The 27302-nt window shown below is 34.3% G+C and overlaps 4 protein-coding genes across 5 annotated transcripts; 2 read left to right on the top strand and 2 right to left on the bottom strand.

Moving 5' to 3' along the window:
* The first annotated feature begins 1116 nt into the window (after positions 1-1116).
* LOC122591288 (uncharacterized protein At2g24330-like) lies at positions 1117-5054 on the top strand. The gene is made up of 6 exons (XM_043763529.1): positions 1117-1246; positions 1396-1650; positions 3182-3326; positions 3489-3598; positions 3678-4080; positions 4342-5054. The coding sequence occupies exons 2-6, from the start codon at positions 1396-1398 to the stop codon at positions 4617-4619; spliced, it is 1191 nt and encodes a 396-aa protein (XP_043619464.1). The 5' UTR covers positions 1117-1246; the 3' UTR covers positions 4620-5054.
* Positions 5055-5647: 593 nt separating this feature from the next.
* LOC122593859 (probable beta-1,3-galactosyltransferase 14) lies at positions 5648-8478 on the bottom strand. 2 transcript variants are annotated; one of them, XM_043766309.1, is made up of 7 exons: positions 7981-8478; positions 7363-7515; positions 7192-7274; positions 6978-7068; positions 6744-6857; positions 6500-6643; positions 5648-6078 (listed from the first exon to the last, which is right to left on the bottom strand). In XM_043766309.1, exons 1-7 carry the CDS (start codon positions 8346-8348, stop codon positions 6069-6071), a joined length of 963 nt encoding a protein of 320 aa, XP_043622244.1. In that variant the 5' UTR covers positions 8349-8478; the 3' UTR covers positions 5648-6068. The 2 variants fall into 2 exon arrangements, with proteins under 2 accessions (XP_043622244.1, XP_043622243.1); XM_043766308.1 differs by having other exon boundaries at positions 5648-6643.
* A 112-nt stretch (positions 8479-8590) lies between these two features.
* LOC122594332 (increased DNA methylation 1-like) lies at positions 8591-15764 on the bottom strand. Its single transcript, XM_043766808.1, has 9 exons — positions 15529-15764; positions 12708-14408; positions 10832-10952; positions 10572-10654; positions 10247-10491; positions 10041-10127; positions 9832-9931; positions 9493-9697; positions 8591-9217 (listed from the first exon to the last, which is right to left on the bottom strand). Exons 2-9 carry the CDS (start codon positions 14268-14270, stop codon positions 9006-9008), a joined length of 2616 nt encoding a protein of 871 aa, XP_043622743.1. The 5' UTR covers positions 14271-14408; positions 15529-15764; the 3' UTR covers positions 8591-9005.
* A 6904-nt stretch (positions 15765-22668) lies between these two features.
* Positions 22669-26729, top strand: LOC122594489 (cold-responsive protein kinase 1-like). Its single transcript, XM_043766935.1, has 8 exons — positions 22669-22841; positions 23234-23333; positions 23475-23510; positions 23728-23843; positions 23939-24149; positions 24565-24802; positions 25456-25606; positions 26270-26729. Exons 2-8 carry the CDS (start codon positions 23285-23287, stop codon positions 26630-26632), a joined length of 1164 nt encoding a protein of 387 aa, XP_043622870.1. The 5' UTR covers positions 22669-22841; positions 23234-23284; the 3' UTR covers positions 26633-26729.
* The last annotated feature ends 573 nt before the right edge of the window (positions 26730-27302 follow it).

Consider the following 27302-nt stretch of genomic DNA (forward strand, 5'->3'; position numbering starts at 1 on the left):
TGATTAGTATTTTAGAATGTAAACAGCTTTACACGAATTGTTATAGTGTGTATCAAACTTCAATCTCATGCATTGTATGTAATGAACTTTCAAATCTTGTGCATTGTATGTATCTGAGTATATATGACAATCATATAAGCTGTCACTTGTAAGTTTTTGATTGGTCAAATACATACAATGCATAGAGTTTGAAAGTTCATTACATACAATACACGAGATTGAAGTTCGATACACACTTTAACAATTCGTGTAAAGTTGTTTACATATGGATGTACTAATCCTTATTATTTTTGTCACTTCAAAGTTGAAAGATGTAGTTTAAGAATTTGCCTTGCAATAAATATAGTATCAAATAATAGTGTAATTGAATTGAGTCAGATAAAACTTGAAACTCCCAAAATATGACATATAAGTAATAATCATTATGCAGTTCATGTAGTGAATTATTTTGTTTAAAGAAGTTTATTTTTTAAAAGTGCCCCAAAAAACCCTCTAAAAAGCCTCCATCAAACACACATAATGTTTAAGTTTGACCTTTGACTAAGTTTATATTGATTTAGCATAAGGTCAAGCTTAGACATTAAGTGTGTTTGATGGAGGCTTTTTAGAGGTTTTTTTAGAACATTTTTAAAAAATAAACTTCTTTAAACAAAATAATTCACTACATGAACTGCAAAATAATTATTACTTATGTGTCACATTTTGGGGAGTTTCAAGTTTTATCTGACTCAATTCAATTACACTATTATTTGATACTATATTTATTGCAAGACAAATTCTTAAACTACATCTTTCAACTTTGAAGTGACAAAATTAAAAGTCAAGATTCAATGATCATCATTGAATCTTAGCCTTTAATTTTAATTCAAAAGCCATAATTCTTCTAACTTGAAAAAATCCTTATCCTGTTACAAGTCGATCTTTTAATTAGTCACAAGTAGGCTCGCTGGATTACAGGTCGTTGTCTTAAAAAATAAAAATTATAAACCGTTACACAAATTATTCCAAGAAGTCATGCGTTACGTGTTAACTCTTAGCAAAATTGGACCCACTTCTTCAACCCCCAAAACCAAACCCTACTTCAAATTTTGACATTTTTGACTTGAAAAAACTTTCCTAATTAACAGGCAAGTCTACCAGTCCCCCCCATTATCTACCATTTCTTTCAATAAATTAATCATTTATATTTTGATTTAAATTCTACTTTTAAAGCAATCAAAACCCCCATAAGCCTTTACTTTCCAAGGTACATGATCCAACACACACTTAGCCCCTTTATATATATATCTATCTATATATTTGTGGTGGGGTTTTTGTAAAACTGATCTAGATCTTGTTATTTTTCTGATATTTGTATAAAGTTTGAACCTTTTTTCATTTTTGTGAAAAACCCAGATGGCTGATGATGATGATAAACAAGTGATTGAAGAGAAAAAGAGTGATGATAAAAGCAAGAAAAACAAGAAGAAAAGAGGGATATTTTCAAGAATATGGAATGCAGTGTTTAGATTAAGAAGTGGAGATGATTTTGAAAAAAGATTGCAATTTATATCTAAAGAAGAAGCTACTCTTCTTTCTAGAATCAAAAGAAGATCTTTGAGATGGAGAATTACTGCTAGGAATTTGATCATCTTTTCTTTTCTTCTTGAGGTAATTTTATATATATATATATATATGTGTGATATTTGTTTTAGTTACAGAGTACAGTGTAAGAAAAGTGTAATTGTTACAGCTCAATTATAACTGAAATGAGAGTGTTGCCTTTTTATCATATACATAATGCTTGTTGGAGTTTTGAGATATTGATCAGTATTATTATAGTTAGCAGCTACAGTTTTAGGAAAAGAGTATTTATTACAGCTTGAAATATATTTATAATCATCACATACATAGTGCTTGTTTGCGTTTTTTGATATTGATGTCATTTAGGGGTAATATTGGAGACTTGATCGATTTTATTAGTCAGTGCAGAATGAGTTTGGGACAGTTTTTAGTATTAGTTTCTGTACTAACCTAATAATGTTTGATTTCCTTGATGAACTTGAATCTTTGATCTATATGTGTGCAAGATAGTTTTAACAGCTGAATTTTTTGTTGTTTCTTTGCGAGTAGATGTATATATATATATATATATTTGTATGATGATTATGTATTTAAGGGTGTGGTATTAGTGCACGTGTACAAGTGTGGTGGTGGATTACCTCGTGCATAGGTGGTTTTAGAAATTTGGGGCATTTGGAAAGTAGAGGAACGTGATTTATTAGATTAAAAAAGTTTTGGTCAAGGTTGATCAGCTATTTAGGTGGCCATTAAGCGGACTGCCAAGGGTGGTTTATCTATCTCTTTCACGAAGGCCTAAGGTGGTTTTTCATTGGTCAGTTGGTGCTGCCAGAAAATAAGAAGTTTATGAGTGAGACCGTGATTCCCGTTGTGTTGCAAGTAGAATTGATTGTTTTTGGTGATAACTTACTCGTGTGTCTATGTTTTAAGTAATTGGCTAGTCGTACTTGAAGTTATGTAGCTATTATAATTTTCTCAACTGGATATGTTGCTTTACGCAAGAGAGTAGACAGTTAACCATTATGCATTGGTAGTTTTGTTTAGTGGTAGTAGAAAGTATACTTGAGGCAATGAAGTCCTTTACTCTTGAGACATGCTCGTGCTGGACCTTGTGCAAATACACCTTCTGTTTGAGTCACATTTACTGGTGTTTTGTGAATCATTTGGTATTCGTTCTGCTCACATTATATTAAATACATATAGCATGATCGTTGATCTAAGGATGAGGTATTTACAAATGTAATTGTAATTGAAGTTCATTTAGTCAATATATCTTTCTCAAGTAGATATGTTACTTATGCAAGATAATAAAATAATAAATAGGTATCGATTGGATTATTGTAGTTTGGTATGTAATAGGTTCAGCATATATATAGTTGAGGGAATGAAGCTGTTGAGACATGCTCTGTTGGGCCTGTATGCGAGCATGTATGTGTCTGTGGTGTGTGCATTTTTATATGTTAATCTGGGTTACAAGAGCGTTTATGTATAGTTATGTAGTTATCACTTCATAGAGTATGTTTAAGACTCTAGATATGCTGTTCTAACAAAAAGAACAGAAAGAAATGTATGTTTTGTAATGATGCCATCCTAAAACATAAGTTTTGATGTTTTGTTACAGGTTGTTGCAGTGGGTTACGCTATAGTGACAACAAGAACAGTGGACTTGGACTGGAGAATGAGATCATTACGAGTCTTGCCCATGTTTCTTTTGCCTGCTTTATCATTCGCTTTGTATTATGGACTTTCAAGCTTCACAAAATACTGTAAGTCTACATACATGTATTTACTTTCTCAACTCTTTCAGGTCTGCATTATTCATCTTGAAGTTTATGTTTATTTGTCAATTATCAACCTGCTCTCTTTGCTGTAGTTTTAAAACTCTCATAGTTGTAGTAAATAGTGACTTTTGATGTGCTTTCATGTAGGTGATCACAGGGATCAGAAAACATTAGAGAAACTTCGGGCCGAAAGGCAAGCAAAAATTGACGAGCTTAAAGAGAGAACTAATTACTACATTACTCAGCAACTTATTCAGGTACAATTTGAAGTCACAAAGCATTATCAATTTGACAATTTGATACAAGTATTTTGCTTATATCCGACACAATGTGCAGAAATATGACCCCGACCCTGCTGCAAAAGCAGCTGCTGCGTCTGTTCTTGCATCCAAATTGGGTGCTGATTCAGGTCTGAAAGTATATCTTGGAGATGAGTCACAATCAAATCAATATGCTGCAGGAAAGAGCAGTGATGTTGAGGTACAACAATCTACAGGTGGTCTTCGGAAACGAAACCAATCAACCTCTAGATCACCTAGAAGCAATGCAGCACCCCTTACTGATCAAAATGAGGCTGCTGAGATTTCTCAACATAGTCAACTCGTTGTTGACCATCACAATCCTACTGCTTCAGGAGGTCAAGATGGTGGTTGGGTTGCTCGAATTGCCGCCTTGCTTGTGGGTGAGGACCCGACACAATCTTATGCACTTATATGTGGGAATTGCCATATGCATAATGGTGAGTAGATTTCTATTTCATGGTGTTTTGTATTTGCTTCTAGAACTGATTCTGATTATTACGATCTATATTAAAATCTCGGGTTATGCTTCTGGTTATTATAGCTGATCATCTGGGTAGATTATCACTTTTGAAACAAACACCCAAATACCCACTAATTTCATTATATATTGAAGAATGTATTAGTCTCGACTCTCGAGGCAAAGGATGAGCCGGTGTAATGACGTGGATTTTTTTTTTTTTGCATCTACTTGTTTACAGGACTTGCAAGAAAGGAGGAGTTCCCATTCATCACTTACTATTGTCCTCATTGTCATGCCTTGAATAAACCAAAGAACTCAGCACCACCTTCAGATACAATGTCCCCTGTTTCGGATTCTCCAAACATAGGAATTACAGATGCTAAAAAAATTGAACAAATTAATGAGTTGGTGGGTGAAAAAGTATCCGCCGCTGCTAGCAGTCCCGTAGCAGCACCTGTAGTGAAAGAGAAAGAAACAAGTGACGAGCAAGTGGCAGAGGATCTTGCAAGTCATTAAGGGAGTTCTACGTAGATTGCATGCTGACAAGTGTGGTGTTATGTTGTGGGAAGTTTGTACCGGGCTTTCATGGTACCTTTGTTGTGTAACAGAAAAAGAGAATTTTGATGATGTATCATTATAGTGGGACATTGAGTTAATATACACATGTAACAAATGTTTGCGTTCACAGTTCGTTTTTCTTTTTCTTTTTTATTGTCAATCGTTGATGTCATAGCCTATTGTTTTGGGGACTTCATTCGAGTCTGGTTTGTGGTTTGTATAGACAACATTCTCAAACCAGAAATGAAAATCCGCTTATGAAAGGATGCAAGAGAATGACAGAGTCATCTTACAGATATTTTACCGTCTATTTTTCAGGAGTTAGATTGTGTTTTACTGGTAAGATTTGCTTCTGTAAAGAATTTGGAAATGGAACCCCAAGTATTTTGGAAATGTTGGTCATTTAATCTTCTATTGGATAATCTATTGTTACCAGATGTATAACACATCATTTTTGTTTTTCTTGTCATTGTATATTTCATATATGTTACTTTTTAAATTGTCATTCTTTTTCTTCCATTTAAATAGGCTGAGAATTCAGTTACATTATCAATTATAAGCTTGGCATGAGTATGTATGTGCAGCAGTACTAGACTGAACTGCACTGGTACCAAACTGAAATCAAGTATTCGAGTGTATTGGGACCGAAAGGATGATTGCGTAAACTAGTTTAGAACTATATGGTTATACCGGACCATGAGCAAGACTGATGAGTTTTGGTAAAGTGATTCATGTCAAACGTCTTGTATGCAGAAGTATAGTTCTTAAGCACTTAAGCAGACCAAAGACACTTTTTCTGAAATTGGAGAACCGGATCAGGTTCAGCTTTGCAGTTTTCCTAGAATTTTGCATGCTAGAATGAGCACAAGATACCGTAAAATTTGGCAAACTAATATTGAAGTATAATTTATTGGAACTTCATTGTCATAGTGCTGTATTACATAGTTAATGGTGCATTGCAACATGGACGAAACAGAGTCCTTGTATAATGTGAAAAGAGGGTTTTGACAATTATGCAATCATTCATTAACATATTAGTAAGTTTATCAGTTAGCTGCTTGTTCGGGTAAATGTACAACAGGACTTCTAATACTACAAAACTGCCTCATCTAAGAGTTAACACGAGAAGACTGTGAAAACTAAGTCCCAAATACACTCTTTAAGACAAAAAAAAAACACTTTACAAGCACATTAACTTTCTGATACAACTTTTGAAGTGGATATAAGCGCAAAATTTCAAGGGGGGTGGGGGTGGGGGGAATGACACGATTACTTGCTGAATTCAAAAAGGGGCAAAATCTAGACTGGTAGTCTGAACTGTGTTTTGTGCTCTACTCCTTGGATACCGAAGTTGGGCTGCCTGCACAGATCTTCATTTGATGAAGTTCCAACAGCTTCTTCTCAGGGTTACAGAGTCCTGCAAGATTGCATATTGGCAATTATCCCACATTTAGCATTGGATTGAAGTCACATGGTAAGTAGAGTAAAAGAGTAGAATTCGAAGGCAAATATAATAACCTTCAACCTTTTGATTTATCATACACTCATATTTGGCTTTTCACAGCATATTTATACTTACGAGAAATTGGGAAAACGAGGATGGCCAAAGACGCATCACCGACATTTTTACCCGAGGCTCCCATGTTTAAATTTTCCATTGAACTCACCACTATTTTTTTCTGTTGTTTCAACAGTCAGAGGGACAGCCAACTCTGTCTAATATGTGTGGCGCCAATGATGTAATAGGACCCCGCAGTGTCTCATGGGAGAAGTCACAACATGTTACTTTCACTCTTAATTAGAGAGATGTGCAAGTAATTCAGTATTAAATGGACAACCCTGAACATTTGGGGATATCCCACACAGCAATGGATGTAGCAGTACATTCTGGCTGACAAAGTTGACGGTTATTTTCATGATTCACATTCATTGCAAGCATCCATGCACCAATTGTAACATCCTCATTACTGAACATTCGGAAACTGGAATGTACAATGCAAATAATCATATCATAGGCACAGAATCACTTTAGATCCTGAACTCAATCAAGATAGAAGATACGGTATGGAAAGAAAAACTTGCCTGTTATTTCTTAAAGCAACCAAACTTGCAACAATATCCGCAGAAAGAGCATATATTGGACCATAAGCATGGAGAAAGTACTCGTTTCCAAGCATATACCCTAGTGGCTCATGCCTGCATATATCAAGATGTTACTCCTCATCACGAAAACAACATTGCAAATAGGAATAACTGTTATGCGACAAAAGTGTATATATATATGTTTTTATCATAAATAATTTTCGTGACACATACCATTTCAGCTTTGGGTCAGTGAACACAGGGCCTTTTTTCAGATATGTCTGTGTGTCATGACGATCTATAGCCAAAAGCAGTGAGAGGCGATCTAACATGGAATGGAAGGGGAAGATGAAGAAATTATATTGTTCCCTAGAAATAAACAGTTACCTATACCAGATTATATCATAACTACACTCAAAACATGTGCTTTACAACAATAGCTGATCACCTGGTCTCAAATATATGTCATCATCAGCTTTAACGTAAAAATCAGAATCGCAAAGTGCATAAGCAGCTTTGAAGAAAGCTAACCTGTAATGAAGACCCAAGTTACGACGAATACAGATTGTGGGAAAATTTAACTCTATTACAAGTTTACAACTGCCATTATAGCACTAACGTTTTGTACGGGAGCTTACTATACTCCTCTTCAATATCCAAAAGTAAGAAGTCATCATAATCCTCCACCTCTCTTTTCAGATGTGCCATTTTTGACTTATCACTAGTTTTACCAATAACGAACCTAAACGCCAGCCCTGTTGACTCTTCTAATCTGCATAACATTTATCTAGTCAAAACTATATAATTCCATAGTACAAAGTTGAACTAAGCAGATGATGTAAATCCCATCTAGTAAAATAGTACAACTCGTATAATAAGAAATACGGTGTTTGGGATTGCATATGTAAAATTGTAAACCAATTATGGGAATATTGGGTTTTCAAATAACCGAAAGTTGACAAACACTCAACTGATTATTGCGGTATCTAACTGTAATAACATGTATCAAGTCCAAACACTGTGTTCTACAAATCGTTTTGTCATTATAATCACTTTTTTTCCAGAATGCAATACTAAATCAAGTCCAAACACTGTGTTCTACAAATCATTTTTGTCATTATAATCACTTTATTCAAGATGCAATACTAAACACCCCTTTAGCAAGTCTACTAGTCTAGTCACATACAATATACACAATATAAGATACTGAAAACAAAACTTATATCATTTTATTTACTGTTGAAGGGCTTGGTGATCAGAAGGAAACCAGGTTTTCCGCAAAGATCTTCGTCTACCAGCCGAACCAAAACCCGTTTGAATTCCGACAAATGCCATCACTTTATGCCTTTTCTGATCTAACCCAGAAACCAAACCACTTGAACCACCACCTACACCACTACTTTGATCCCAAACCACGGACACCGAAATAGGATCACTATGTTTACATGTATATACACCTTTTCTATCTTGTCTCGAAATAATAATGCCAATAAACAACAACCCAGTTAATGCAACCGAGATATACAGCGTAAATGCGATTGGTTTACGACCAAGGTTTGATTGATTTTGAGCACTGAAAAACTCTCTGGATGATGGAATTGGCATTGGTAATAACCTGCAATTCCGTATACCGTGGATTGAATTGATTTGAGCTTTTGGATGGTGGTTGTGATCGAGAATTAGGTTTAGGGGTTAGTTATGTGACATGCCACATTTGGTAAGTGTTGAGAGTGTGACATGCCACTACCTAAACAATATAATAAGCTTATGCTTATTTTCAGTTATCGCAGTTATAATAATGTTTTCCAATATAAAGAGAAAGATTCGTTATTGTAGCAAATCTGGCATAACAAAAAAATAGAAGATACATTGACACAGGTAATTGGATACTTTCACGTGTTTAAAAATAACTAAGATCTAATGTATTTAACATGAGATGATTTAGTAGTTTTTTTGTACACTATATGCTGCTAGAGACTTCATACACTCTAGTGTGTTTGCATTAAAGATTCTAAGTTTAACTCATCAATTACCACCTTATGTTCACATTTTAGCCAACTCAAATACTGTTTGGTGATGATTTTAGGAGATGCCGTAGGACAGGCCTGGTCAAAATTCCAACCTATGGCAACTCTTGAAGTTGCATTACTTGTATCTTGCAACATTTTGAGTATACAACCTAGTCACCCATGTTTGTTTGTGCTTCAAGTTGGCTTTTCCAACGGCTAAACTAATCGGAACTTCTTGCTGTTGCTGATGGCTTTACATCACAAACTGATCCAGCTGAGCTTCCCCTACTATCTTGTAGATCGATTCTTCAACCTCAAGCTTTATATCTACTTCTACCAACTTATCATCACAAAATCTATGATCTTGCAAAAATTTATTGCTGTCAACTGGCACCATATCTACCGAATGCCTAACTTCTTGAAGATCACGATTCGGATCTGAAGAATCAGCTTTTAATACTGCACCTACACATTTTTGTAACAAAATAGGTTTAGACCTTGCCTTGAGCTTATTAGAATGCAAAAAGGTCAACAGTGGCAAAATTGACCAATTTCTTTGGTTTTCTGGGTTAATGTTTTTTCTATTGTAAATATAGCCAAAATTAAGACATGAATTATTGAATTTAGGTCAACCACCCTGACGTTTTTCACCCCGTATAAAATGCATGTTTCCACGGATCCCACCAGACCAACCTATTCACCACCTCCACAACAAGTCCTTTAAGAAAAGTGGCGCTCACCATGACAATTATTGATAAAGGTTGACCCCTGATACATGGGCTTCTTAAGCCATACCGTTCCTGGGAACACCATGAAGTTGTTTCTGTCCAGGCTTTTCTTTTCATCAGCTTCCAAGGGTGAGAAACCAAATCCCTCTGTCCATGTCTCAACTAAGTCAGGAATGGCAGATACCACTAGCATCTCCACTTTGAAATACTTCAGCATCTACAACACAACAAAAGCAATACTTACCTTTATTTTGTCACCAGAAGTACAAATACTTTTAGAATTTACAAGACTATCTATACTTCTATTTCATACCAAACTACCATTACTCATGATTTACATGGAACTATTACCTCTTCAATAGCATTCATGAGACGCCTACACATTCCTTGGCGCCTATATCTGCTGCATGTTGCAATGAGGGGCAACTCTGCAACTCTTGCACCATGAATCCTGAACAAAGAGTTAAGTTGAATGTAGATTATTAGCATGAACCTATGAAATACAAAATTTACATGACTGTCCAAATATATCACATAAGATATACAAACTACAAGTAAACCTTAAGGAAGCTACACAGAGTAAAATGTCATCTTTCTCCAGGACCAACGTGTAGAAACCCTCATAGTTGAGACGGGCAAATTCTGATCTGTGGATAATTATACAAAACAATGATTTTACAGAACTGCCATATAGTACGAAAATAATAGAGCACTAACTGTAAGACATGGTTGCGTTGTTTGATGGGACAGATATAGGAGTGCTCACCCCCAATTGTACACTACATGGGGTATCATATGGATGCCAGTCCGCGTATCCACCATAGGAAGAAAGCATTCCTCCATGATTGTTAGAGCCACAGCTAGTTTTAGATTGCATTCTGCCTTCAGGGCAGCCAAATTCTCACCAGGGTGAACCTTTTGGTCACTATGAATACACCTCAGAAGGCTCCACGAAAAACCCTCAGAGATTGGATTCACATATCCAATCAGGGAGTGAAGACCTGTATGGATCTGCAGAAGATAGAAATGAAGCTTGTTTACAAAGTACCTATATTACTTCTGATATATTAGTTAACATCAATGCATATTACCTTCTCACAGGTTTCTCCACAGAACCAGGTAGGACCCACAAACTCTCTCTTAATCCCGTTCTCTTTGGCGCAATCCTTATGATCTGTTCACATTTAAGACAAAATTCATTCACAATGAAGAATGATCAACAATGCTGATTACTACATACATTACCAGGTTCATGTACATCTAAATCTTTTGTCAATATTGTGACACTGACAACAAACAATCTCATCTTCCGGTTCATGAGTATAGACAAAAAAGTATATATAGAAATTACACTTGTGCTCGCACTGCAAACATTTCAGAGCATTAGAGACTGAAGCCTCAGTACGAACGACTACATCCCCGCATCTCCTGCAACAGCACATTGAACAATTCCAACTGCCTTCAGGTAGCTCCTGTATAAACTCGAACATTAATATGGGGCAAGAACCCTACCCCCTAGAACACTAAAAAAAGTTGACAAAAAGACTAATTAAGAAGCTGGCCACATTTTACTAGTATTCACATGCATATGTTTTAGTTAAAATAAAAATCAAAACAAGTTAAAGCCAAAGCCCAAAGCAAACTCTGATGAATAACTGCAGTGCAAGTGAAATTGTGACAAGTCTCAGAAAAGAACAAATGAAGATTCTATAACTCACATTTTGATGAACTAGAATTGGTCAGGAAAGAACATATTGGCACTTCTAAGTCCCAATCATATCAAGTGAAAACAACCTTCTACGTTGCTTTACTTAAAACTTTAGTTCTACACTTTAATGATTCTAGTGATTTTTTTTGATACGTTTAACGTTTAGAATTCTAACAATACAAACTGATTTGATATTTGACAAGTCAACATGTTGAATAAGACCATGAATCTGAACTGATTGAGCATATCAATTTCGATATTCAACTTCTTAAGAAAGATACATGTTGTAATATATACATATAACACTCCGGTAAAAACACTCTTAAAATAAGAACGGTGAGAACACTTAAAAACATCATTTTGATGCATTAAAAGTCCATAAAACTAACATAGTGCATAACTAATTATCATTATTTAAATGTTTAACAACACATTGATCCGTCAAAATCGAAAAAATCACGTTTTTTGTTGGATGCATCATTTTGATGAATATGCATCCAAGATGGATGCACAAAACAAAAAACATGATTTTCTCGATTTTGACAGACCAATGTGTTGTTAAACACTTAGATAATGATAATTAGTTATACACTATATTAGTTTTATGGACTTTTAATGCATCAAAATGTAGTTTTTAAGTGTTCTCACCGTGTTCTTATTTTAAAACTGTTCTTATTTGATTGTCCCCCCATATATATATATATAAAAGTTATTTTGAGAACCCTTTTTTTTGCGAGAACTTTTGAGAACTTTTCAAATCAAGCCCAACAGATGATTATTCTTTACATGAAAATTGTTTTTTGAATAACTTATGTGTAATTTTGAAGTTTATAATTGTGTGGAGGCATGGATTATCATCCGTCATACAATTATGTGGAGATTTGGATTCTTAATCACATGTGCACGAATATTGCTATGATTACATGTGATCGACTTGCATACATGTGATCATAGCAATATTCGTACACATGTGATCAAGAATCCAAATCTCCACATAATTGTATAACGGATGATAATCCATGCCTCCACACAATTATAAACTTCAAAATTACACATAAGTTATTCAGAAAACAATCAAAAAATGATTTTCATGTAAAAAACAATCATCGGTTCGGTTGGGCTTGATTGGAAAAGTTCTCAAAGGTTCTCGCAAAAAAAAGGGTTCTCAAAATAACTTTACCCATATATATATATATATATATTGTGTAGACAATTGAGGTCTATGTGAGAAATCATAGACATGGTATAATGAGTTATAAGGTGATCAAGTATTTACAGTAAGTTCTTGGGGATGTCAATGAACATCTTATAAACATTGTACAATCATTTATGATGTGTATTCGGTGATAGGAACACCATCCAGGCATAGCGGTGCCATTTACCCCAATGTAGTGTTAGTTCATTAATAGCGTAACTATCTTCCATACATATATATATATATATATATATAGAGAGAGAGAGAGAGAGAGAATGCCTAAGGGATGTTGCAAAACTATCATCAAAAGATAGAAAGACGAACCTGCGTAGACAAACATACTTGATGAAATGTTGAGGGACAGTTATCACAACATATCAGCTCACCTCCATCACCACAAAGGCCACAACTATCATCATATTCGTCAATTCCCTCCACATGTATAGCTCGAGTGGCACTTTTCCTAAGTTTGTATTCAGTTGACCAGCCTTCCAGTTGGCATAAAGTAAATGGTTTTCCATATTCCATAAAAAGATTCAAACAAGGACGTTTCATGTTATAACCAGCATGATTCTTGAACTCAGAGACAGAGAGCACCTTCTTACAACATTTGCACAAAATACCATTTCGGGTTACAACACCATTCTTCACCGCTGAACCATCCTGTGGGTCCCTATACTGGATCGCTTCATTGATCCGAATAACTCCAAGATCTATCAACCAACACAGTACCGTTCTTACAGCAAGCCCAGACAACTTTCCAGAACAGCGTGGAAGCAACCTGCAACTGCCTTTTTTGCTCTTGTACGTCTTGGCACCTTTTGGAACACGAGTCTTACTTTTTTTAGTTGATTGATTACTATATATACCTGACCGTAACAGTTCATCATATTTGATACGACGCTTCCCTTCATTCCTCTTTTTATATTCAATTGACTTTTCACATCTGTCTGATTTCTTAGAGCTTGCAGAATGGTTGACCACCGTTCTCTCTACTTTGACTTTTTTTCCTAATTTCAGATTGGACAAACTTTTTTCTATTAAAACCACTTTTGCAAAGGGATCAAGCAAGGACCACCAATGAGCTAAGGCAATCACATCTCCCGAAGTTCTCAGTTCTTCAACCTTGATCAATGCATTAGAAAAATCAGACCAGAACTGAGTCAAACCAGTCCACCATTTGCCATTACATACACCAATAAAGTTTGCATTACTAATTAATCTTTGCCCGCACATGTTCCAAGCTTTATAAAATTCCCGAACTAGCTTTCCTTCAGGAGTTTTGAACATATACTCTACACCCCATTTAAAGTTATCTTTTCTCTTACGCTTACCAACAATCCATCCTGCTGCTCTGAGTACGCAAAATGTATGATAACGTAAAAGAGGTCTAGGATTTGAGGTGATATCTTCAGGGGGGGTAAACAACTCATCCACGTCAATTTCAGTAAAATAGGCATCATCCCATCTTCTGGAAGACTCGACTGCCTTTTCTAGATAAGGTTTAGTAATGGAATGTCCTTCAGGTGCCACCTTCATTATCTTCACTTCAACATCAGGGGTATTTCCAGTCAACAAAGCAAACTCCTCACAGATGCCACCCTGTCCAAAATTTTCCTTTGTATTCTGAAAGTCTTCCTGAATAGTCATAACTGAAATGTCACTGTCTGAACAAAACGAGATGTCTTTAGGGATCTTTCTGTCATATTCAAAACTTACTGAACCAGTCACAAGACAACTTTTACTGATTTGAGCACTTTCACGCCCAAAGAACACCTCTCTAAAGATGTGACACTCATCCACTGAACCCTCCAAACTATCATCGTCCAAATTTTCAAGAGTGTAGCTCGACAACATTTTTAAGGACTTGATGGAATGTCCCTTCATTTGAAAGATCTTCTTGCTTCCTCACTTAAACAAAGTTCAAAGCAAACTGGTTCCTTGTTTCAGCCAGAAGAAGGATCCCCACAAGATTATGCATTAAAAGCAAAACCACAAAACAGACGAATCGCACGTTATATAAATCTGCAATAGCGTAACATATCCGTAAAATAAGATGAAGGCCGACGTACAATTAAAGGTTAAAGGCAGTAAGACCACATTTTGAAAGAACATCGCTATTCACTTTATACTATAAATAAAAGGTAAAGGAAACATTTGATGCTTCCTTCTGGAAATGATTATAATGATAGTCACATTTGTATGAATCAATCACCTCCAAGTGGGCTAGTCCCAAGGAGTCTTGTTTCCACACAAGAGGTCTCAAATTCGAATCCCGCCCTACGCATACAATTTAGGGATGGCCAAAAAAATGGTTGGAACCGGCCACGGGAAGTAATTAAACTGATTAGACAGCTACATTAGAATCAAATATGGCTTGCCATCTAGGCGTAAACCTTTTGAAAACAAAAAAACATTTCTATAAATCTAACTTTTTTCGATTCACAGTTGCTGGATCCCTTTAAAAAGTACAACAATATTCTCACTGGCTGTCCTAGTTTAGGTTCTTCTCATTAGCAAAACCTTTAACATCATGCCACATACCAATCAAACCTCATACATTAACAAATCCATTAAAAGTTTGCCAGGACATAACTATCACATATCACTGCGCTACCGTCCTACATACAAGTTTTTTTTGGATCATTGTCCTAAAAAGCAAATACAAGTTGACTAGTTGAGTAATAAAAACTTAAGTACCTTGCCAATCACGCATAAACTAATGTATATACGTTGTTACTGTTCTATTACCTAAATCAAAATCACATCTTCACCGCCAAACTTAACAATCTGAAGACACTTCCAGTCAAATTCAGCTCAAAAATAAGCACATAGATACTAATAGATTCATATGTACATACAGATACATGTATAAGTAACTACATATATTCATATATCCATATCAAAATTATAAAATTTGTTACATTTACACATATATAAATAGACATATATATAATATCAGATAATAAACACACTATACCTAAATCAAAAGCATAACTTCACCGCCAAATTAAATAATCTAAAGACATTTTCAATCTAATTCAGCTCAAAAACAAAAAAATAGATACAAATAGATACAGATACATACATATATATATACATATGATAGATATAAAAAGATACAGTTATAAGTAAGTAATCATACCTTTGGAGTGTATTTGGCGGTCTGAAATCAGAAATTAGGGTTTACAGATGTAGTTGAGGTTTAAAATAGTGAGAGTATTAAGCAGTGATAGCTAGTAACGTCATTTGTGAGACATTTTCACACACACACACACACTGGTGATGAGTACATTGAGTTTGTTATGCAGATGGTAAGATTACACAGAGAACTGTTAAGTTGATAACTGTGATGGAGTGACGTCGTTTTGATGTTTATACTTACTGTAACGCTTTTTAATTTTATTTTATATTAATTTTTCTTTGAGTATGGCGGTGGTGGTGATGTTAGTAAGTGTGTGTGTTTTGATGATGAATTATTCACTTATTGTTGTTTTTCTTTCTACTACACATTTTACTTCCTATACTACAAAATAATTATAATGACTTTTTTGTCCCAGTAAACAACAACAACAACAAGGTACCCAATCCTGACATAAGTCGGGCTATAGGGGAGGTATGATGTAGATAGACCTTACCCCTACTCAAAGGTAGAGAGGCTGCTTCCAGATCCACCGGAGTGGAAGGGACGCCCAAAAGTGAAAAATAGGGTTAGATACACCGGAGTGGAAGCCTTAACCGGATAGGGATAATCTCAATCTCAAACTCCCAATCTTAATCTCAATCTCAATCCCAATCTTCGGATCACAAATTCAGATCTTAGATCTAGAAATTTGTTACTGTTAGGGAGAAGAAGAGGTTAAAGAGAGAGAACCGAAATATTAAAGCGACAAGCTTTTCCCTAATAAAAGAGTAAGTATTGCACTATTGTTTTGTTTATTTTCTCGATTGTAATCGGGTAGATTTATAGTCACAAAAATATGTATCTTTATGATAAGCTATAAACAGTTCATAACAATTAACTCTTAGTCTCTTACATTTCATCTTTTGTAATTCAATTTCACATTTAACACTCTTTCCCCTGTTAGAAGGCATTTTCCGTATTTAGTGGAGTTCACATATGACTATTGATAATCTAATAATAAAGAAAAGGGAAGGGATATTGACAACGTAAAATGAATTATATCGCATTCGAAGAAGAACGATAACCATGGCTGCTAGATATTGTCCTCGACTGATTATATTTGCAGTTTTGCATTCGATACTCTAAAATATGTAACTATTTTATGTCTTCAAAATTTGCTAATCCTTGAATTATTTGTGATATAGGTTATTGGTGAAAGTAAAACATGAAACTTTGCTGAACGTATAAATTCAGTATTCGAATATTTTGATTGATTAAGATGCTCCTATAAATAGTGTATGACTTCCCAGTGGAATTTTATATTCATGTTTTGTAAGTATCTGTAATATCTTATCTTGTATGAAATGTTTTTGTGTACGTAGCAATAAAACAGAGTTTAACAGAGAAAAGCATAAGGTAAAAAGATCATATATAATATAATGAATATAAAAATTAAAAAATATTATTAGGAGCAGAAAGGGCAAAACAAATTTTTTGTAGTATAGAAAATAAAATGTGTAGTTGAATAATCACTTCCCTTTGTATTTTTAATGCAATGGCATACCCTCAATATAATTTCTATCTATTTATAATTATGACAATTATACGTATTTCTGACGGTATATAAAAATGTATCGTTATAGGGGTGTTCATCGGTTCGGTTTTCGGTTATTCGGTTTATTTGGTTCGGGTTTTTCGATTTTTTTATTTTTCTTTTTCAAAACCAAAACCGAACCAAAACCTAATTCAAAATAGAAAACCAAACCGAAAACCAAATTAGAATTCGGTTCGGTTTCGGTTTAAAACCAAAAAGACCAAATATGAAAAACACTAATCCATCATTTTGTCTAAGCTAAATTTAACCAAAATAGGTTCGTAATTCCAATTTTTCACCAAAGTAGTAAATTTAGATTTCAAACACGAAATGGATAAATAAGTAACATAATCATTCCAAAAAAAAACTAGTCTTAGAAAGTACCGGAACAAATAAATTTTTTTTTATTTTCATCACTAAAAAATTTTAATCTTTGATATTCAAGTTCTTCATTATTTTTCCATCCAATCTTTTCAAATTTTTACAAAAAATGAATATAATAAACAAATAAAACATCTAATGTAAAAAGTATATTAATAATGATCCATATAAAATAGACAAATGTTAAATAATTATTGAAATACATAATAATAAGATAAGTTATTCGGTTTTTTCGGTTTAACCAAACTTGTTATTATATACCCATAACCAAACCAAAAACCAATTATACAATTCGGTTTCGGTTACAAACCAAACCAAAAACTAAATTCAAATCCGGTTTGGTTTTTTTCAGTTTTTTAAACAGTTCAGTTCACGGTTAAACTGGGTAAAAACCAAACCACGAACACCCCTACGTTATATGCAGTTATCACTCATTTGTAAATGTATTTAACTCACGTGTAAATTAATTTTCTTTACAAATAATCTTTTAACATGAAACATTTACTAACATACGAATTGAAATGACTTTTTTAACTAGTATATTGTATATTGTTCATTTAAAAACTAATGTTTTATGAAAATTGGAATAGATCCTGACTATTCAAAAGTGTTGACCTATGGCCCAGATTAAAGCTTCCCCTCTCTCTCATGCAGCTGATGTTGCTCCTCTCAAACCACCACCACCACTGCCATCATCTTCGGCCACCACCATTATAATCTCCAACCACCACCACTGCTATCTTTATCTCCGACCACCAGTCGTCATCCTCCTCCGATGATGGCAACGACGACCACCACCACCACAACGACCATCACGATCTGTATGTCTCTCTCTTCTAGCCACGACGCTAGCTCCAACGACTGCAATGGTGGAACCCATATCGTACCCAACCACCACCATCTCTTTGATCGCCGCTCATCAAATTCATACCATTCTCATATGCATCTGGTGACAACCCCTTTAGAACGGATAAGACAACGCCCGTATTGTATCTACAGGAAAAAGAGACGGCATGTTAGGAGTACGACTGTCTATATCTCAACTTTTCTGATACATCATCGAGATATTAAGACCTAAAACTCAAAGAAAACAACATTCAGGGTTACTTACTTTTCTTTGTTTTACTTATTATACTTTCTAACTACAAGATGATGTATTTTACGACACCATTCACGTATCCAAAACTTGTCCTTTTAACATAGATTATCATTCTATATGTCTATCTAACTAAGATGTTACCAAGCAACCATCCTAATCTTGTTTGAAGCTTTGGGACCTCTTTGATTCAAAGAATAATCTGGATGGAGTTAGAAAGTGAATTTATTCATGGGTTGTTCATTTGGCTTCACACATTTATAGGAAAGTGTAAGGACCCAAACCTTTTTAAACAAAATCGAATAATTTTTTTTTTTTTTTTTGTTTTTTTGGTGTCCACTGCGGCGCAGTGAGGCGAGACCACCTCCACTGCGGCGAAGTGGAAATTCTCTGCCAAAAGTGAAAGAAAGCTCACTGCGGCGCAGTGAGGTAGGACACACTCACTGCGACGCAGTGATATATCTCGGCTAACAATAACCAAAAGCCCACTGCGGCGCAGTGAGCTAAAGCAGGCTCCCACTGCGGCGCAGTGGGGGCTACCTGCAGCAAACCACTTGTTCAAAATCAGATTTTCCCGCACTTAACTTTAAATGTTAAACCAAAACACCATTTCAACTTCAACATTTCCGAATATCAAAACATGACCTTTAGAGCATAAGTCACCCATACATTGAAATCATTCCTTCTACCAAGACTTTTGACTACAAAATTTCACAAGCGGGTCAATAACCCTACTTGGGTAATTGTCAAGTTAGTTACAAATTCTACCATTACTAAAGTTTCCAACGCAACTACAACCTTTCAGGAGTTCATCCAAAAAATTTGACCAAAGAACATGTATCAAAAGCCAATGGGTATCAAAAGGGACCATCTACCCAAATTATCCAAATGCCAACCTTCCAAATGGCAAGAGCTTCCAAATTCTAACTTCACTCGATCACTTCTTTACCTTTGCTACTACCAACTCCTATAAAAGAGTTAAACAACTAAAACATAAGCAACGCTTAGTGAATGCATACACATATAATCATAATCATGTCATTTCAACTTTGTGCATCAAGCACCATATAAGCCTAGCAAGCTAGCCTTTTCATACATTTCAAACAACATACATTCATTTTCAACATGGCCATGGATAATTTGGCTAGTAGGAATTTACCCACCTACTAGCTCTTATAAACAAATTGACTAGTAGGAATTTACCCACCTACTAGTTCTAACAAACAACTATCTAATGGGTCATAGGAATTTACCCACCTATGACCTCTAGTAACAAGAACATGATTATATGCATATACACTCACCATAAACTTGGCTAGTTGACACAACAAGGCTACAAGATCGACAATTTAATCTTCAACACCTATACAAGAGTAATCACATATCATTTATGAGTTCCATGACTCAACTACTTACATTCAACAACTCTAAGATTATGGTGTTTGGCTACTAAACACTTTCCAACAAATCTTCAATTTCTCAAAATAAAGCTTTATTTTATAAACACTAGCCAAACACCATGAGATCTTTACCACAGGGGATTCTCACTAACAACAAATTCTTTCAATCAATAATCCATACATCATTCAAATTTAGTTAGGGTTTTACTTGAATACCCCAATAGCAAAAACCCCAACTCCAAGGCTAAGAACCCTAATTTTAAATGACAAATCAAACTAAGGTTATGAAATCTATACCTCAAGAATGGGAAACAAAGAATTAGGGTTTTCAAATTGGAATTCTTCCTCTTTTTCTTCTTTAAAGAATCGGTCACCACCACCTCCAAGGAAGCCCCAAATTTCAATTCTAACACAATAGGAGATGATTATTGTTATAGCTTTTAAGATTAAACTTCTTCAATTTGAGTTTCTATTGCATGAACCATGGAAGGATTTTGAGAAAATGGAGTAGTTAGAAAAGAAAAGAGCTTGAGTGGGAAAACATGAATCATCAACTTAGTGGCTGGCTTTTCTCTCTGCTAGCCACGTCCCATATTGTATTTTGTGGGTAAAATACCCGCTAGCCACTAAAGTTCCAACTAAATTAATCCCTTAACTCAAAACAAAATACTAGGAAATTAATTTAATGTCAAAACTACAAAAAAGATTAATTTTCTATTACCTTAAAATACTGGGATGTTACAGAAAGTTTTAAGTTTCAAATTAATACAAACTTTTGACCAAAAAGGCCTTCAAAACAATACAACTGAATCAATGCAGCTTTACGAAACTTAATTTTCACTTTCATTGATGCTGATATTAAACATTGAAAAATGATTAATCCTTCTGAATAATTATTTTAAACATCATTTTAAAAGATCAAGACAACTTGTAAAATCAAAGGATAATATTAAGAAAGAGAACTAATAACATCTACAGGTCATCATCTTATCGTTTTCATTGTTTTAAAAAGATTTTTAGGCTCATTTTTACAAAGATATATCATTTCCCTCAAACATTTATTTTGTATTCTATGACAAAACTTTTCATTTTGTTTACATTACTTTCACATTTATATCTTGTATCTATGGATCTTTTATCTTATGCTGTTGATGTGATTTCGAATTTGTTCAAAGACTTTTCAACTTGTCGTTGATGTCCTTTCTTTTCAATTTTGTCAACCTGCTTTTCTATTTTTAATATTAATTTATGTTAGATTGTTACGTAAGTAAAAAATGAAATTGATAACTTCTTAAGTTCTTATATTAACAGTCGGAAAATTCATTGACATGAAGATCTAGCAAGAGGCATTATAATTATGCTCAAGTTTTTCTTTAAAAGAAATGTAATTCAATACTACATAGGGTATTTGTTTAATCTATTTTATAATTATGCTCAAGTTTTTCTTTAAAAGAAAACAACAATAGTGTATTAGTGTATACCTTTTCGTTTTTATTATTATTATACACAATTAGCTTCTTATTTAGATATGCACGTAAAGCAGCAACATCATAATTGTTTCTAAACTGACCTAGTAGTTACCATTATAGAATTGTCTATAAGATTTATTAGGTTCCAAACTTCCAATCTTATTAGTTACAATTTTGTAGGAGGCATGAAAAGGTCTAAAAATGGTGAAGGAATATCCTAAATTTGTGTACAAGTGTTTGATAAATTGGTTAATAAGATGTATTTATGAATCTAAAAAGTTCTGAAGATAACATTTGATGTTTATCTTGCTTGTGATCAATTTCGAAGAGATCATATAGGTTGTGCTTAATTAATAGAAGTGATAGGGAGTTGATTTGAGTTGGAATAAAATGATTTTTGTATAACTATTTAGAAGAGAAACTTCCTTGTGTTTAAAAAATCATAGCAGACAAATGATAGCTTTATTTTTATACAAATAATGTATCGTTAGAAAGATATGAGAATATGTTAGATCCAACTTCGGGATGGATATATAAGCTTTTCAGAATGTCATCTATCTGTTTAACTGTGGAGTTTTTCTCACATCCACAACCAATGCGTCCAAAACGAGTTATGTTATGTAAGACCAATGATATTATTTATATCCAAGGTCCCCCTTATATGTCAGTGATATGTGCTTTGATGATAAAGCTTTTTAAATGGGACAAGGTTTTAGAGATGGATCCGAATTCTTGTGAGACAAAATCAAAGGATGATAAAATTTAGACACTTTCCAAACTTTGATAAATTACAAGCTATGCCGGATTATCTGTAAGTTGGCAATACATCTCAGCCTCGTTTATTATGGTTGATTGCTGTTATTTTTATGTATAATGTTGTTACTTTTATAAATTTATAAACTTTTATATTATAGCATCTAATTAATAAAAATAAATATAGTAATGGGGAGTTAAAAAGAGAAAAATTTGATAGAACTATCTCAATTAGTGTGTAAAAATTAACAAAAATATTACTGTAGAAAACTTACAAGTAAGTAGTGATTTACTGATTTCATCACTGGAGCAGCCAAAAGGTTAAAGGGACCATATGTGCAAAACTTACCCTTCCTTCTGTAATAAAAAATTGACCCACCAGAGCATCCCCAGACCCCCACAACTCCACTAGAACATGTGAACGAGTTAGTCGTCTCAGCTGTTTCCTAAAAGTCAAACCACGGTTTCATGTTCAAAATTAATCATTTTCTCTTTGTTCTTCAAATTTCTGTTTTATTGACTCTTTCTCTCTTCGCATAACCACAACCACAATCCTCCCACCTTATATAATAGTAGTAGTAATTCGTCAATGGTGCGCTATGTTAGTTATTCAACCGTTTTTTCATTTAATCCATACTCTTGTAAGAATCTTATATCTCTCTTTATATTTTTTATTCCATTTGATATCATATCATCTTCTCGTACCAACAGACAGACATACTATGATGTTTTGATCTTGTATATTTGTAACACTTGAGCTAAATTTCAGTTTTCTAATGTATGCAATTTCTTGAATTTTGATAAATAGTCAATTTTCTTAGAATATATTGATCATGTGGATGTAACTGTAGACTTATGTTTAAACATATTCTGATGCGCACACACACACACACACACACACACACACATATAATTATATATTTATATTGAATCATTGTAGTTAATATAATAACTAGTACTGTATGTTTATATATTGTCTATATTTCCGGGTTTTTTTTTTTACTCATTTACTTTTTTTCTTGTGTGGTTACAGAATTATAGGTATTCGATATAATTTACTAGTCGACATTAAGAAATCGGTGTCATGACTGCATTTAGTTGTTGTTTTGGGAAGTTGGCTTCTCCTGTTAAAGGTACTTGTTTAAATATTCTTTGAAATTTTTCACTTATGCTATAAGTTATTATTTAAGTCATGTGTTAAGTGGTGTTTCAATATTTCATTTCTCACGTGCATTCATTTGTTTAATGCTGACTGTTTACTTGACAATTTGTAGCAAATAGTCGGGGAAACAACGTTGATGTTAGTAGAGGTAAGACTGCCTACTAAGATCACATACATTTTTTATTGAGATATTTACACATTAGTTCCCGGTGGAACCGGAACCTATAACCTATTAGTTGTTGGATTACATTGGATATTCCTAGGCCAAACCGTCAAGGCCCTTTTTCTTGGTCTCTGACGTTCTAGTATAAACTTGTGCTGCTTCTTTTGGAGAAAACATCTTATTAGATATTATTTGGATGCAGAACTTCTGGATTTAGAGAATATGAGATTTTACATGTACAAAGATTTGCAAATTGCTACTCAAGATTTTAGACCAGAGAATAAGATAGGGCAGGGGGGTTTTGGTTCTGTTTACAAGGTAATCTTCTATTAATTCAGATTATCTCTTTTAGTGTGTTTAGATAGTACTAAATTATAGACTGATAACGTATGCAAATGCTTTATGATCTTTAGGGGATGCTAAAAGATGGATTATTAGTTGCTATAAAAGTTCTCTCTGATGAGTCAAGGCAGGGATTGCGGGAATTCTTGACTGAGATAACTGTTATTTCAGATATACAACATGAAAACCTTGTAAAGTTGCACGGTTATTGTGTGGAAGGAGACCACAGAATCTTGGTTTATGGCTTCCTTAAAAACGGTAGCCTGGATCAAACGCTACTAGGTAATTGCAACCCCTTCAATTTTCATGTGTGTGTGATACTAGACGTGGCAGGTTTGACCCATTTACTTATGAATGGGTTGATATAGGTGTTCCATCTCTTACAGGTCAAATAACAAAATTGCTAGCTAAAAAGAGAAGTGGTCAAATAATGTCAAATGGGTCCAAGGTCGGCCAGAGTCTATTTCAATGCATACTACTATTTTGAATGTCATTAATAATACTTAGCATATTAGTCAGTTTATACAAAGGTATAAGAAATGCGCCGAGAAGTGTTTCTGGTCAGCCTCTTTCACTCTATACTAAAAAATGGTGTGTTCCAGCCGAGCATATATTGACCCTACCTACCCATTATACGGTACAATTTATTTGCTGTTTTTTTTGAAGGATGTTGGTTTTATGACTTTATCATGCATAGGAAGTGGACACTCTACCATTAAATTCACTTGGGAAATTCGAAGGAAGATATGCATAGGTGTCGTGAAGGGGCTTGCGTATCTTCATGAGGAAGTGCAACCTCATATTATTCATAGGGACATCAAGGCAAGCAATATTTTGCTTGATGAAGATTTTACGCCAAAGATTTCCGATTTTGGTCTAGCAAAGCTTTTCCCGTCTCATCTAACTCATGTTAGCACACGTATTGCAGGAACTCAGTAAGCTCAACACCTCTCACTATATATTAGTTAGACACCGCTATCTGCCCTCATAAGAATAATGTGGCTCACTTGGATTTTAGAGTCATTCATTCCTGATGTGTATTTGATTATATTGGTAGTATCTTAGCATCTATACATTATACACTGTTCGAGTGTGGCTTTCTTCTTACTGTTTCAGGTACAGTAGATATTAAATCGAGGTAGCAAGACGGGTGGGTTGGGTGATGGGTCAAAATATATTTGGATTGGAACTGGTCGTATCCTATTATGCGGTCATTTTTCTTACCTTTTTAGTACTTATCTGCCAATAATGTGTTACTTATGATCATAGAAATAATATTACCCGTATTAGAATAGTAATCAAAGTCTTAGAATAACTGATTGAAGAGGTCACCTGCAGTAAAAATAAACCATCTCATTTGACATATATGATATATCCTCCTTTTAGCTAAATTCTTTGATTTCCTATTTCACCCTTTGAAGGTATAACACAACCTAAGCCATTTCCATTGAAAACATGTTAAGTTTGTCACCAGTAGTTTTAGACCTAGTTGAAGTTTGTCTTGCCTGGTATATCAAGTTATCTTTGATTCATGTTTTGTTGATTTGTTATTGTAGTAATAATAGTTTTGGTAAATGGATTATGACAGAGGCTATTTGGCCCCTGAATATGCAATACGAGGCCAGTTAACGAGGAAAGCAGACATTTACAGTTTTGGTATTCTGCTTTTGGAGATTGTTTCTGGAAGGCCAAATCAAAACAGGCGGTTACCTGTTGAAGAACAATATCTTCTTGAAAGGGTATGGAATTCTCCATTTAAATAATTAATACAAGATGAAACTTCAAATTATAGTCGTTGACTCGTTGCTATTAGTAACTTTCAGTCTCTCACACCCCTCTTCCACCTCATAGAGATATGTTTTACTACAAGGGATAATTTTATATTTATGTTTTCAAACTCAAATAGTGCATGTTCCTACTCTGTACTTAAAGTCGAATATTTCTGGATCAGCTACTCCAATATTGGCATGTGAAAGAATACGGACATTTTACTAATAACTATACTTTTTTGTGACCTGCGTGTTTCTTTACACATTATAGTTATCATAGGAGGGATACAATATTTTAGTAAGATTTAATTGAACAAATTGCATAAATGTATCTGCATATAGGCAAGAAGATTGTAGCATATAGATGTTAAACTAAATGCTAAAGAGTATAAGGAAATATATTCTTGATTAAGTTGATCATACGATTAATAGAATATGTGTTGCGGAGCAAATATCTTCTTTGTGATCCAGCTGTGTTGTAGATAGAAAAACAGAAAGAGAGCAAGTATTATTTATTCTATATTATGGTAAACACGACTACATAACCAAATACTAATGCAATACATGGATCAATGCCATTACATACACATGCGAAGAGATGACATGTCATATATACTGTTTGTCTCTTCTCAGGTATGGGAACTATATAGGGAAGGGGAGCTAGAAAGATTAGTGGATACATCGATTGGAGAAGATGTTGATATTTCTGACGCTTGTAGATACTTAAAAGTTGGTCTTCTTTGCACCCAAAGTCTTCCCAAAAGCCGACCATCCATGTCGGATGTTTTGAAGATGCTAACAGGTGAACTGGATGTTAACGACAAGGATTTGTCTGATCCGGGCTTATTATCAGAGCTAATGAACTATAAAACCACAAAAACCAATACATCAGGTACATCATCTAGCAAGTCAGGAAAGCAAGAGGGTTCCCCGTTGTATGGAAGTACAACAACATCATATGCCAACATGACCTTCACAACAATCACTGATAGGTGATGATCGATACATAAAGTGTTGTTAGGCATGTCATTTTTTGTAGATACATACTGAGAATGCCAACATCGTTATATATGATATTCTTTGTTTTTATTCATGTGTTTGCATTCCAAACATTTTATATGGTTCCAAGGAGAAGATTGTGAGATCGATTAACTGATGATGCAACACATATAGTGCATGTCTATAAGCTATGTTTGTTAAGTTAGCATGATTTGAAGGTTGAGCTTTACAAAATTGTTATATAGTGGTAAAGATCTGTGTTAATACAGTAATAACTGATATTTTGGATTTTGGCTTGGACTAATTTTTAGTATATAATTTCAGAGAAATATTACACTCAGAAAACTTTGTAAAGTGATCATTTGTTTGACATTCTACCTTCTCTATACATGTCATAGGAAGAATGTTTAGATCTCATTTTTTTTTCTAGTGTTCATGAGTGAATGGGGTAAATTGTTGTTCTCCAATGCATGCTCATGAGGCGAACAGGTAATTTGTTTTGAATAAAATGCAAGTGACAATAATAGGTTGCAAAAGTACTCTTACAATAACAATATTATGACAATAATTGTAAACATGTATAGTTGCGGTTGTAAAAACCGTCATCTTTAAAAACAAAGTTTAAAGTTTCGATCGATCTTTACTCTCTCTGCAAAAATGGCCGAAG

The sequence above is a fragment of the Erigeron canadensis genome, chromosome 3, assembly GCF_010389155.1.
Source record: "Erigeron canadensis isolate Cc75 chromosome 3, C_canadensis_v1, whole genome shotgun sequence".
Lineage (NCBI taxonomy): Eukaryota > Viridiplantae > Streptophyta > Magnoliopsida > Asterales > Asteraceae > Erigeron > Erigeron canadensis.

What these genes read in the sequence shown, in the direction of transcription:
- LOC122591288 (XM_043763529.1), top strand. Translation starts at nt 1,396, where the DNA reads ATGGCTGATGATGATGATAAACAAGTGATTGAAGAGAAAAAGAGTGAT. An exon ending in TCTTTTCTTTTCTTCTTGAG is followed by an intron (nt 1,651 to 3,181) that starts GTAATTTTATAT and finishes GTTTTGTTACAG; the next exon opens with GTTGTTGCAGTGGGTTACGC. An exon ending in GAATTGCCATATGCATAATG is followed by an intron (nt 4,081 to 4,341) that starts GTGAGTAGATTT and finishes ACTTGTTTACAG; the next exon opens with GACTTGCAAGAAAGGAGGAG.
- LOC122593859 (XM_043766308.1), bottom strand. Translation starts at nt 8,348, where the DNA reads ATGCCAATTCCATCATCCAGAGAGTTTTTCAGTGCTCAAAATCAATCA. An exon ending in GATCACCAAGCCCTTCAACA is followed by an intron (nt 7,516 to 7,980) that starts GTAAATAAAATG and finishes AATGTTATGCAG; the next exon opens with ATTAGAAGAGTCAACAGGGC. An exon ending in AGTAAGCTCCCGTACAAAAC is followed by an intron (nt 7,275 to 7,362) that starts GTTAGTGCTATA and finishes TCTTCATTACAG; the next exon opens with GTTAGCTTTCTTCAAAGCTG.
- LOC122594332 (XM_043766808.1), bottom strand. Translation starts at nt 14,270, where the DNA reads ATGAAGGGACATTCCATCAAGTCCTTAAAAATGTTGTCGAGCTACACT. An exon ending in TTTGCAGTGCGAGCACAAGT is followed by an intron (nt 10,655 to 10,831) that starts GTAATTTCTATA and finishes AAATGTGAACAG; the next exon opens with ATCATAAGGATTGCGCCAAA. An exon ending in CTCTGTGTAGCTTCCTTAAG is followed by an intron (nt 9,932 to 10,040) that starts GTTTACTTGTAG and finishes CTCTTTGTTCAG; the next exon opens with GATTCATGGTGCAAGAGTTG.
- LOC122594489 (XM_043766935.1), top strand. Translation starts at nt 23,285, where the DNA reads ATGACTGCATTTAGTTGTTGTTTTGGGAAGTTGGCTTCTCCTGTTAAA. An exon ending in GTTGGCTTCTCCTGTTAAAG is followed by an intron (nt 23,334 to 23,474) that starts GTACTTGTTTAA and finishes GACAATTTGTAG; the next exon opens with CAAATAGTCGGGGAAACAAC. An exon ending in CCTGGATCAAACGCTACTAG is followed by an intron (nt 24,150 to 24,564) that starts GTAATTGCAACC and finishes TATCATGCATAG; the next exon opens with GAAGTGGACACTCTACCATT.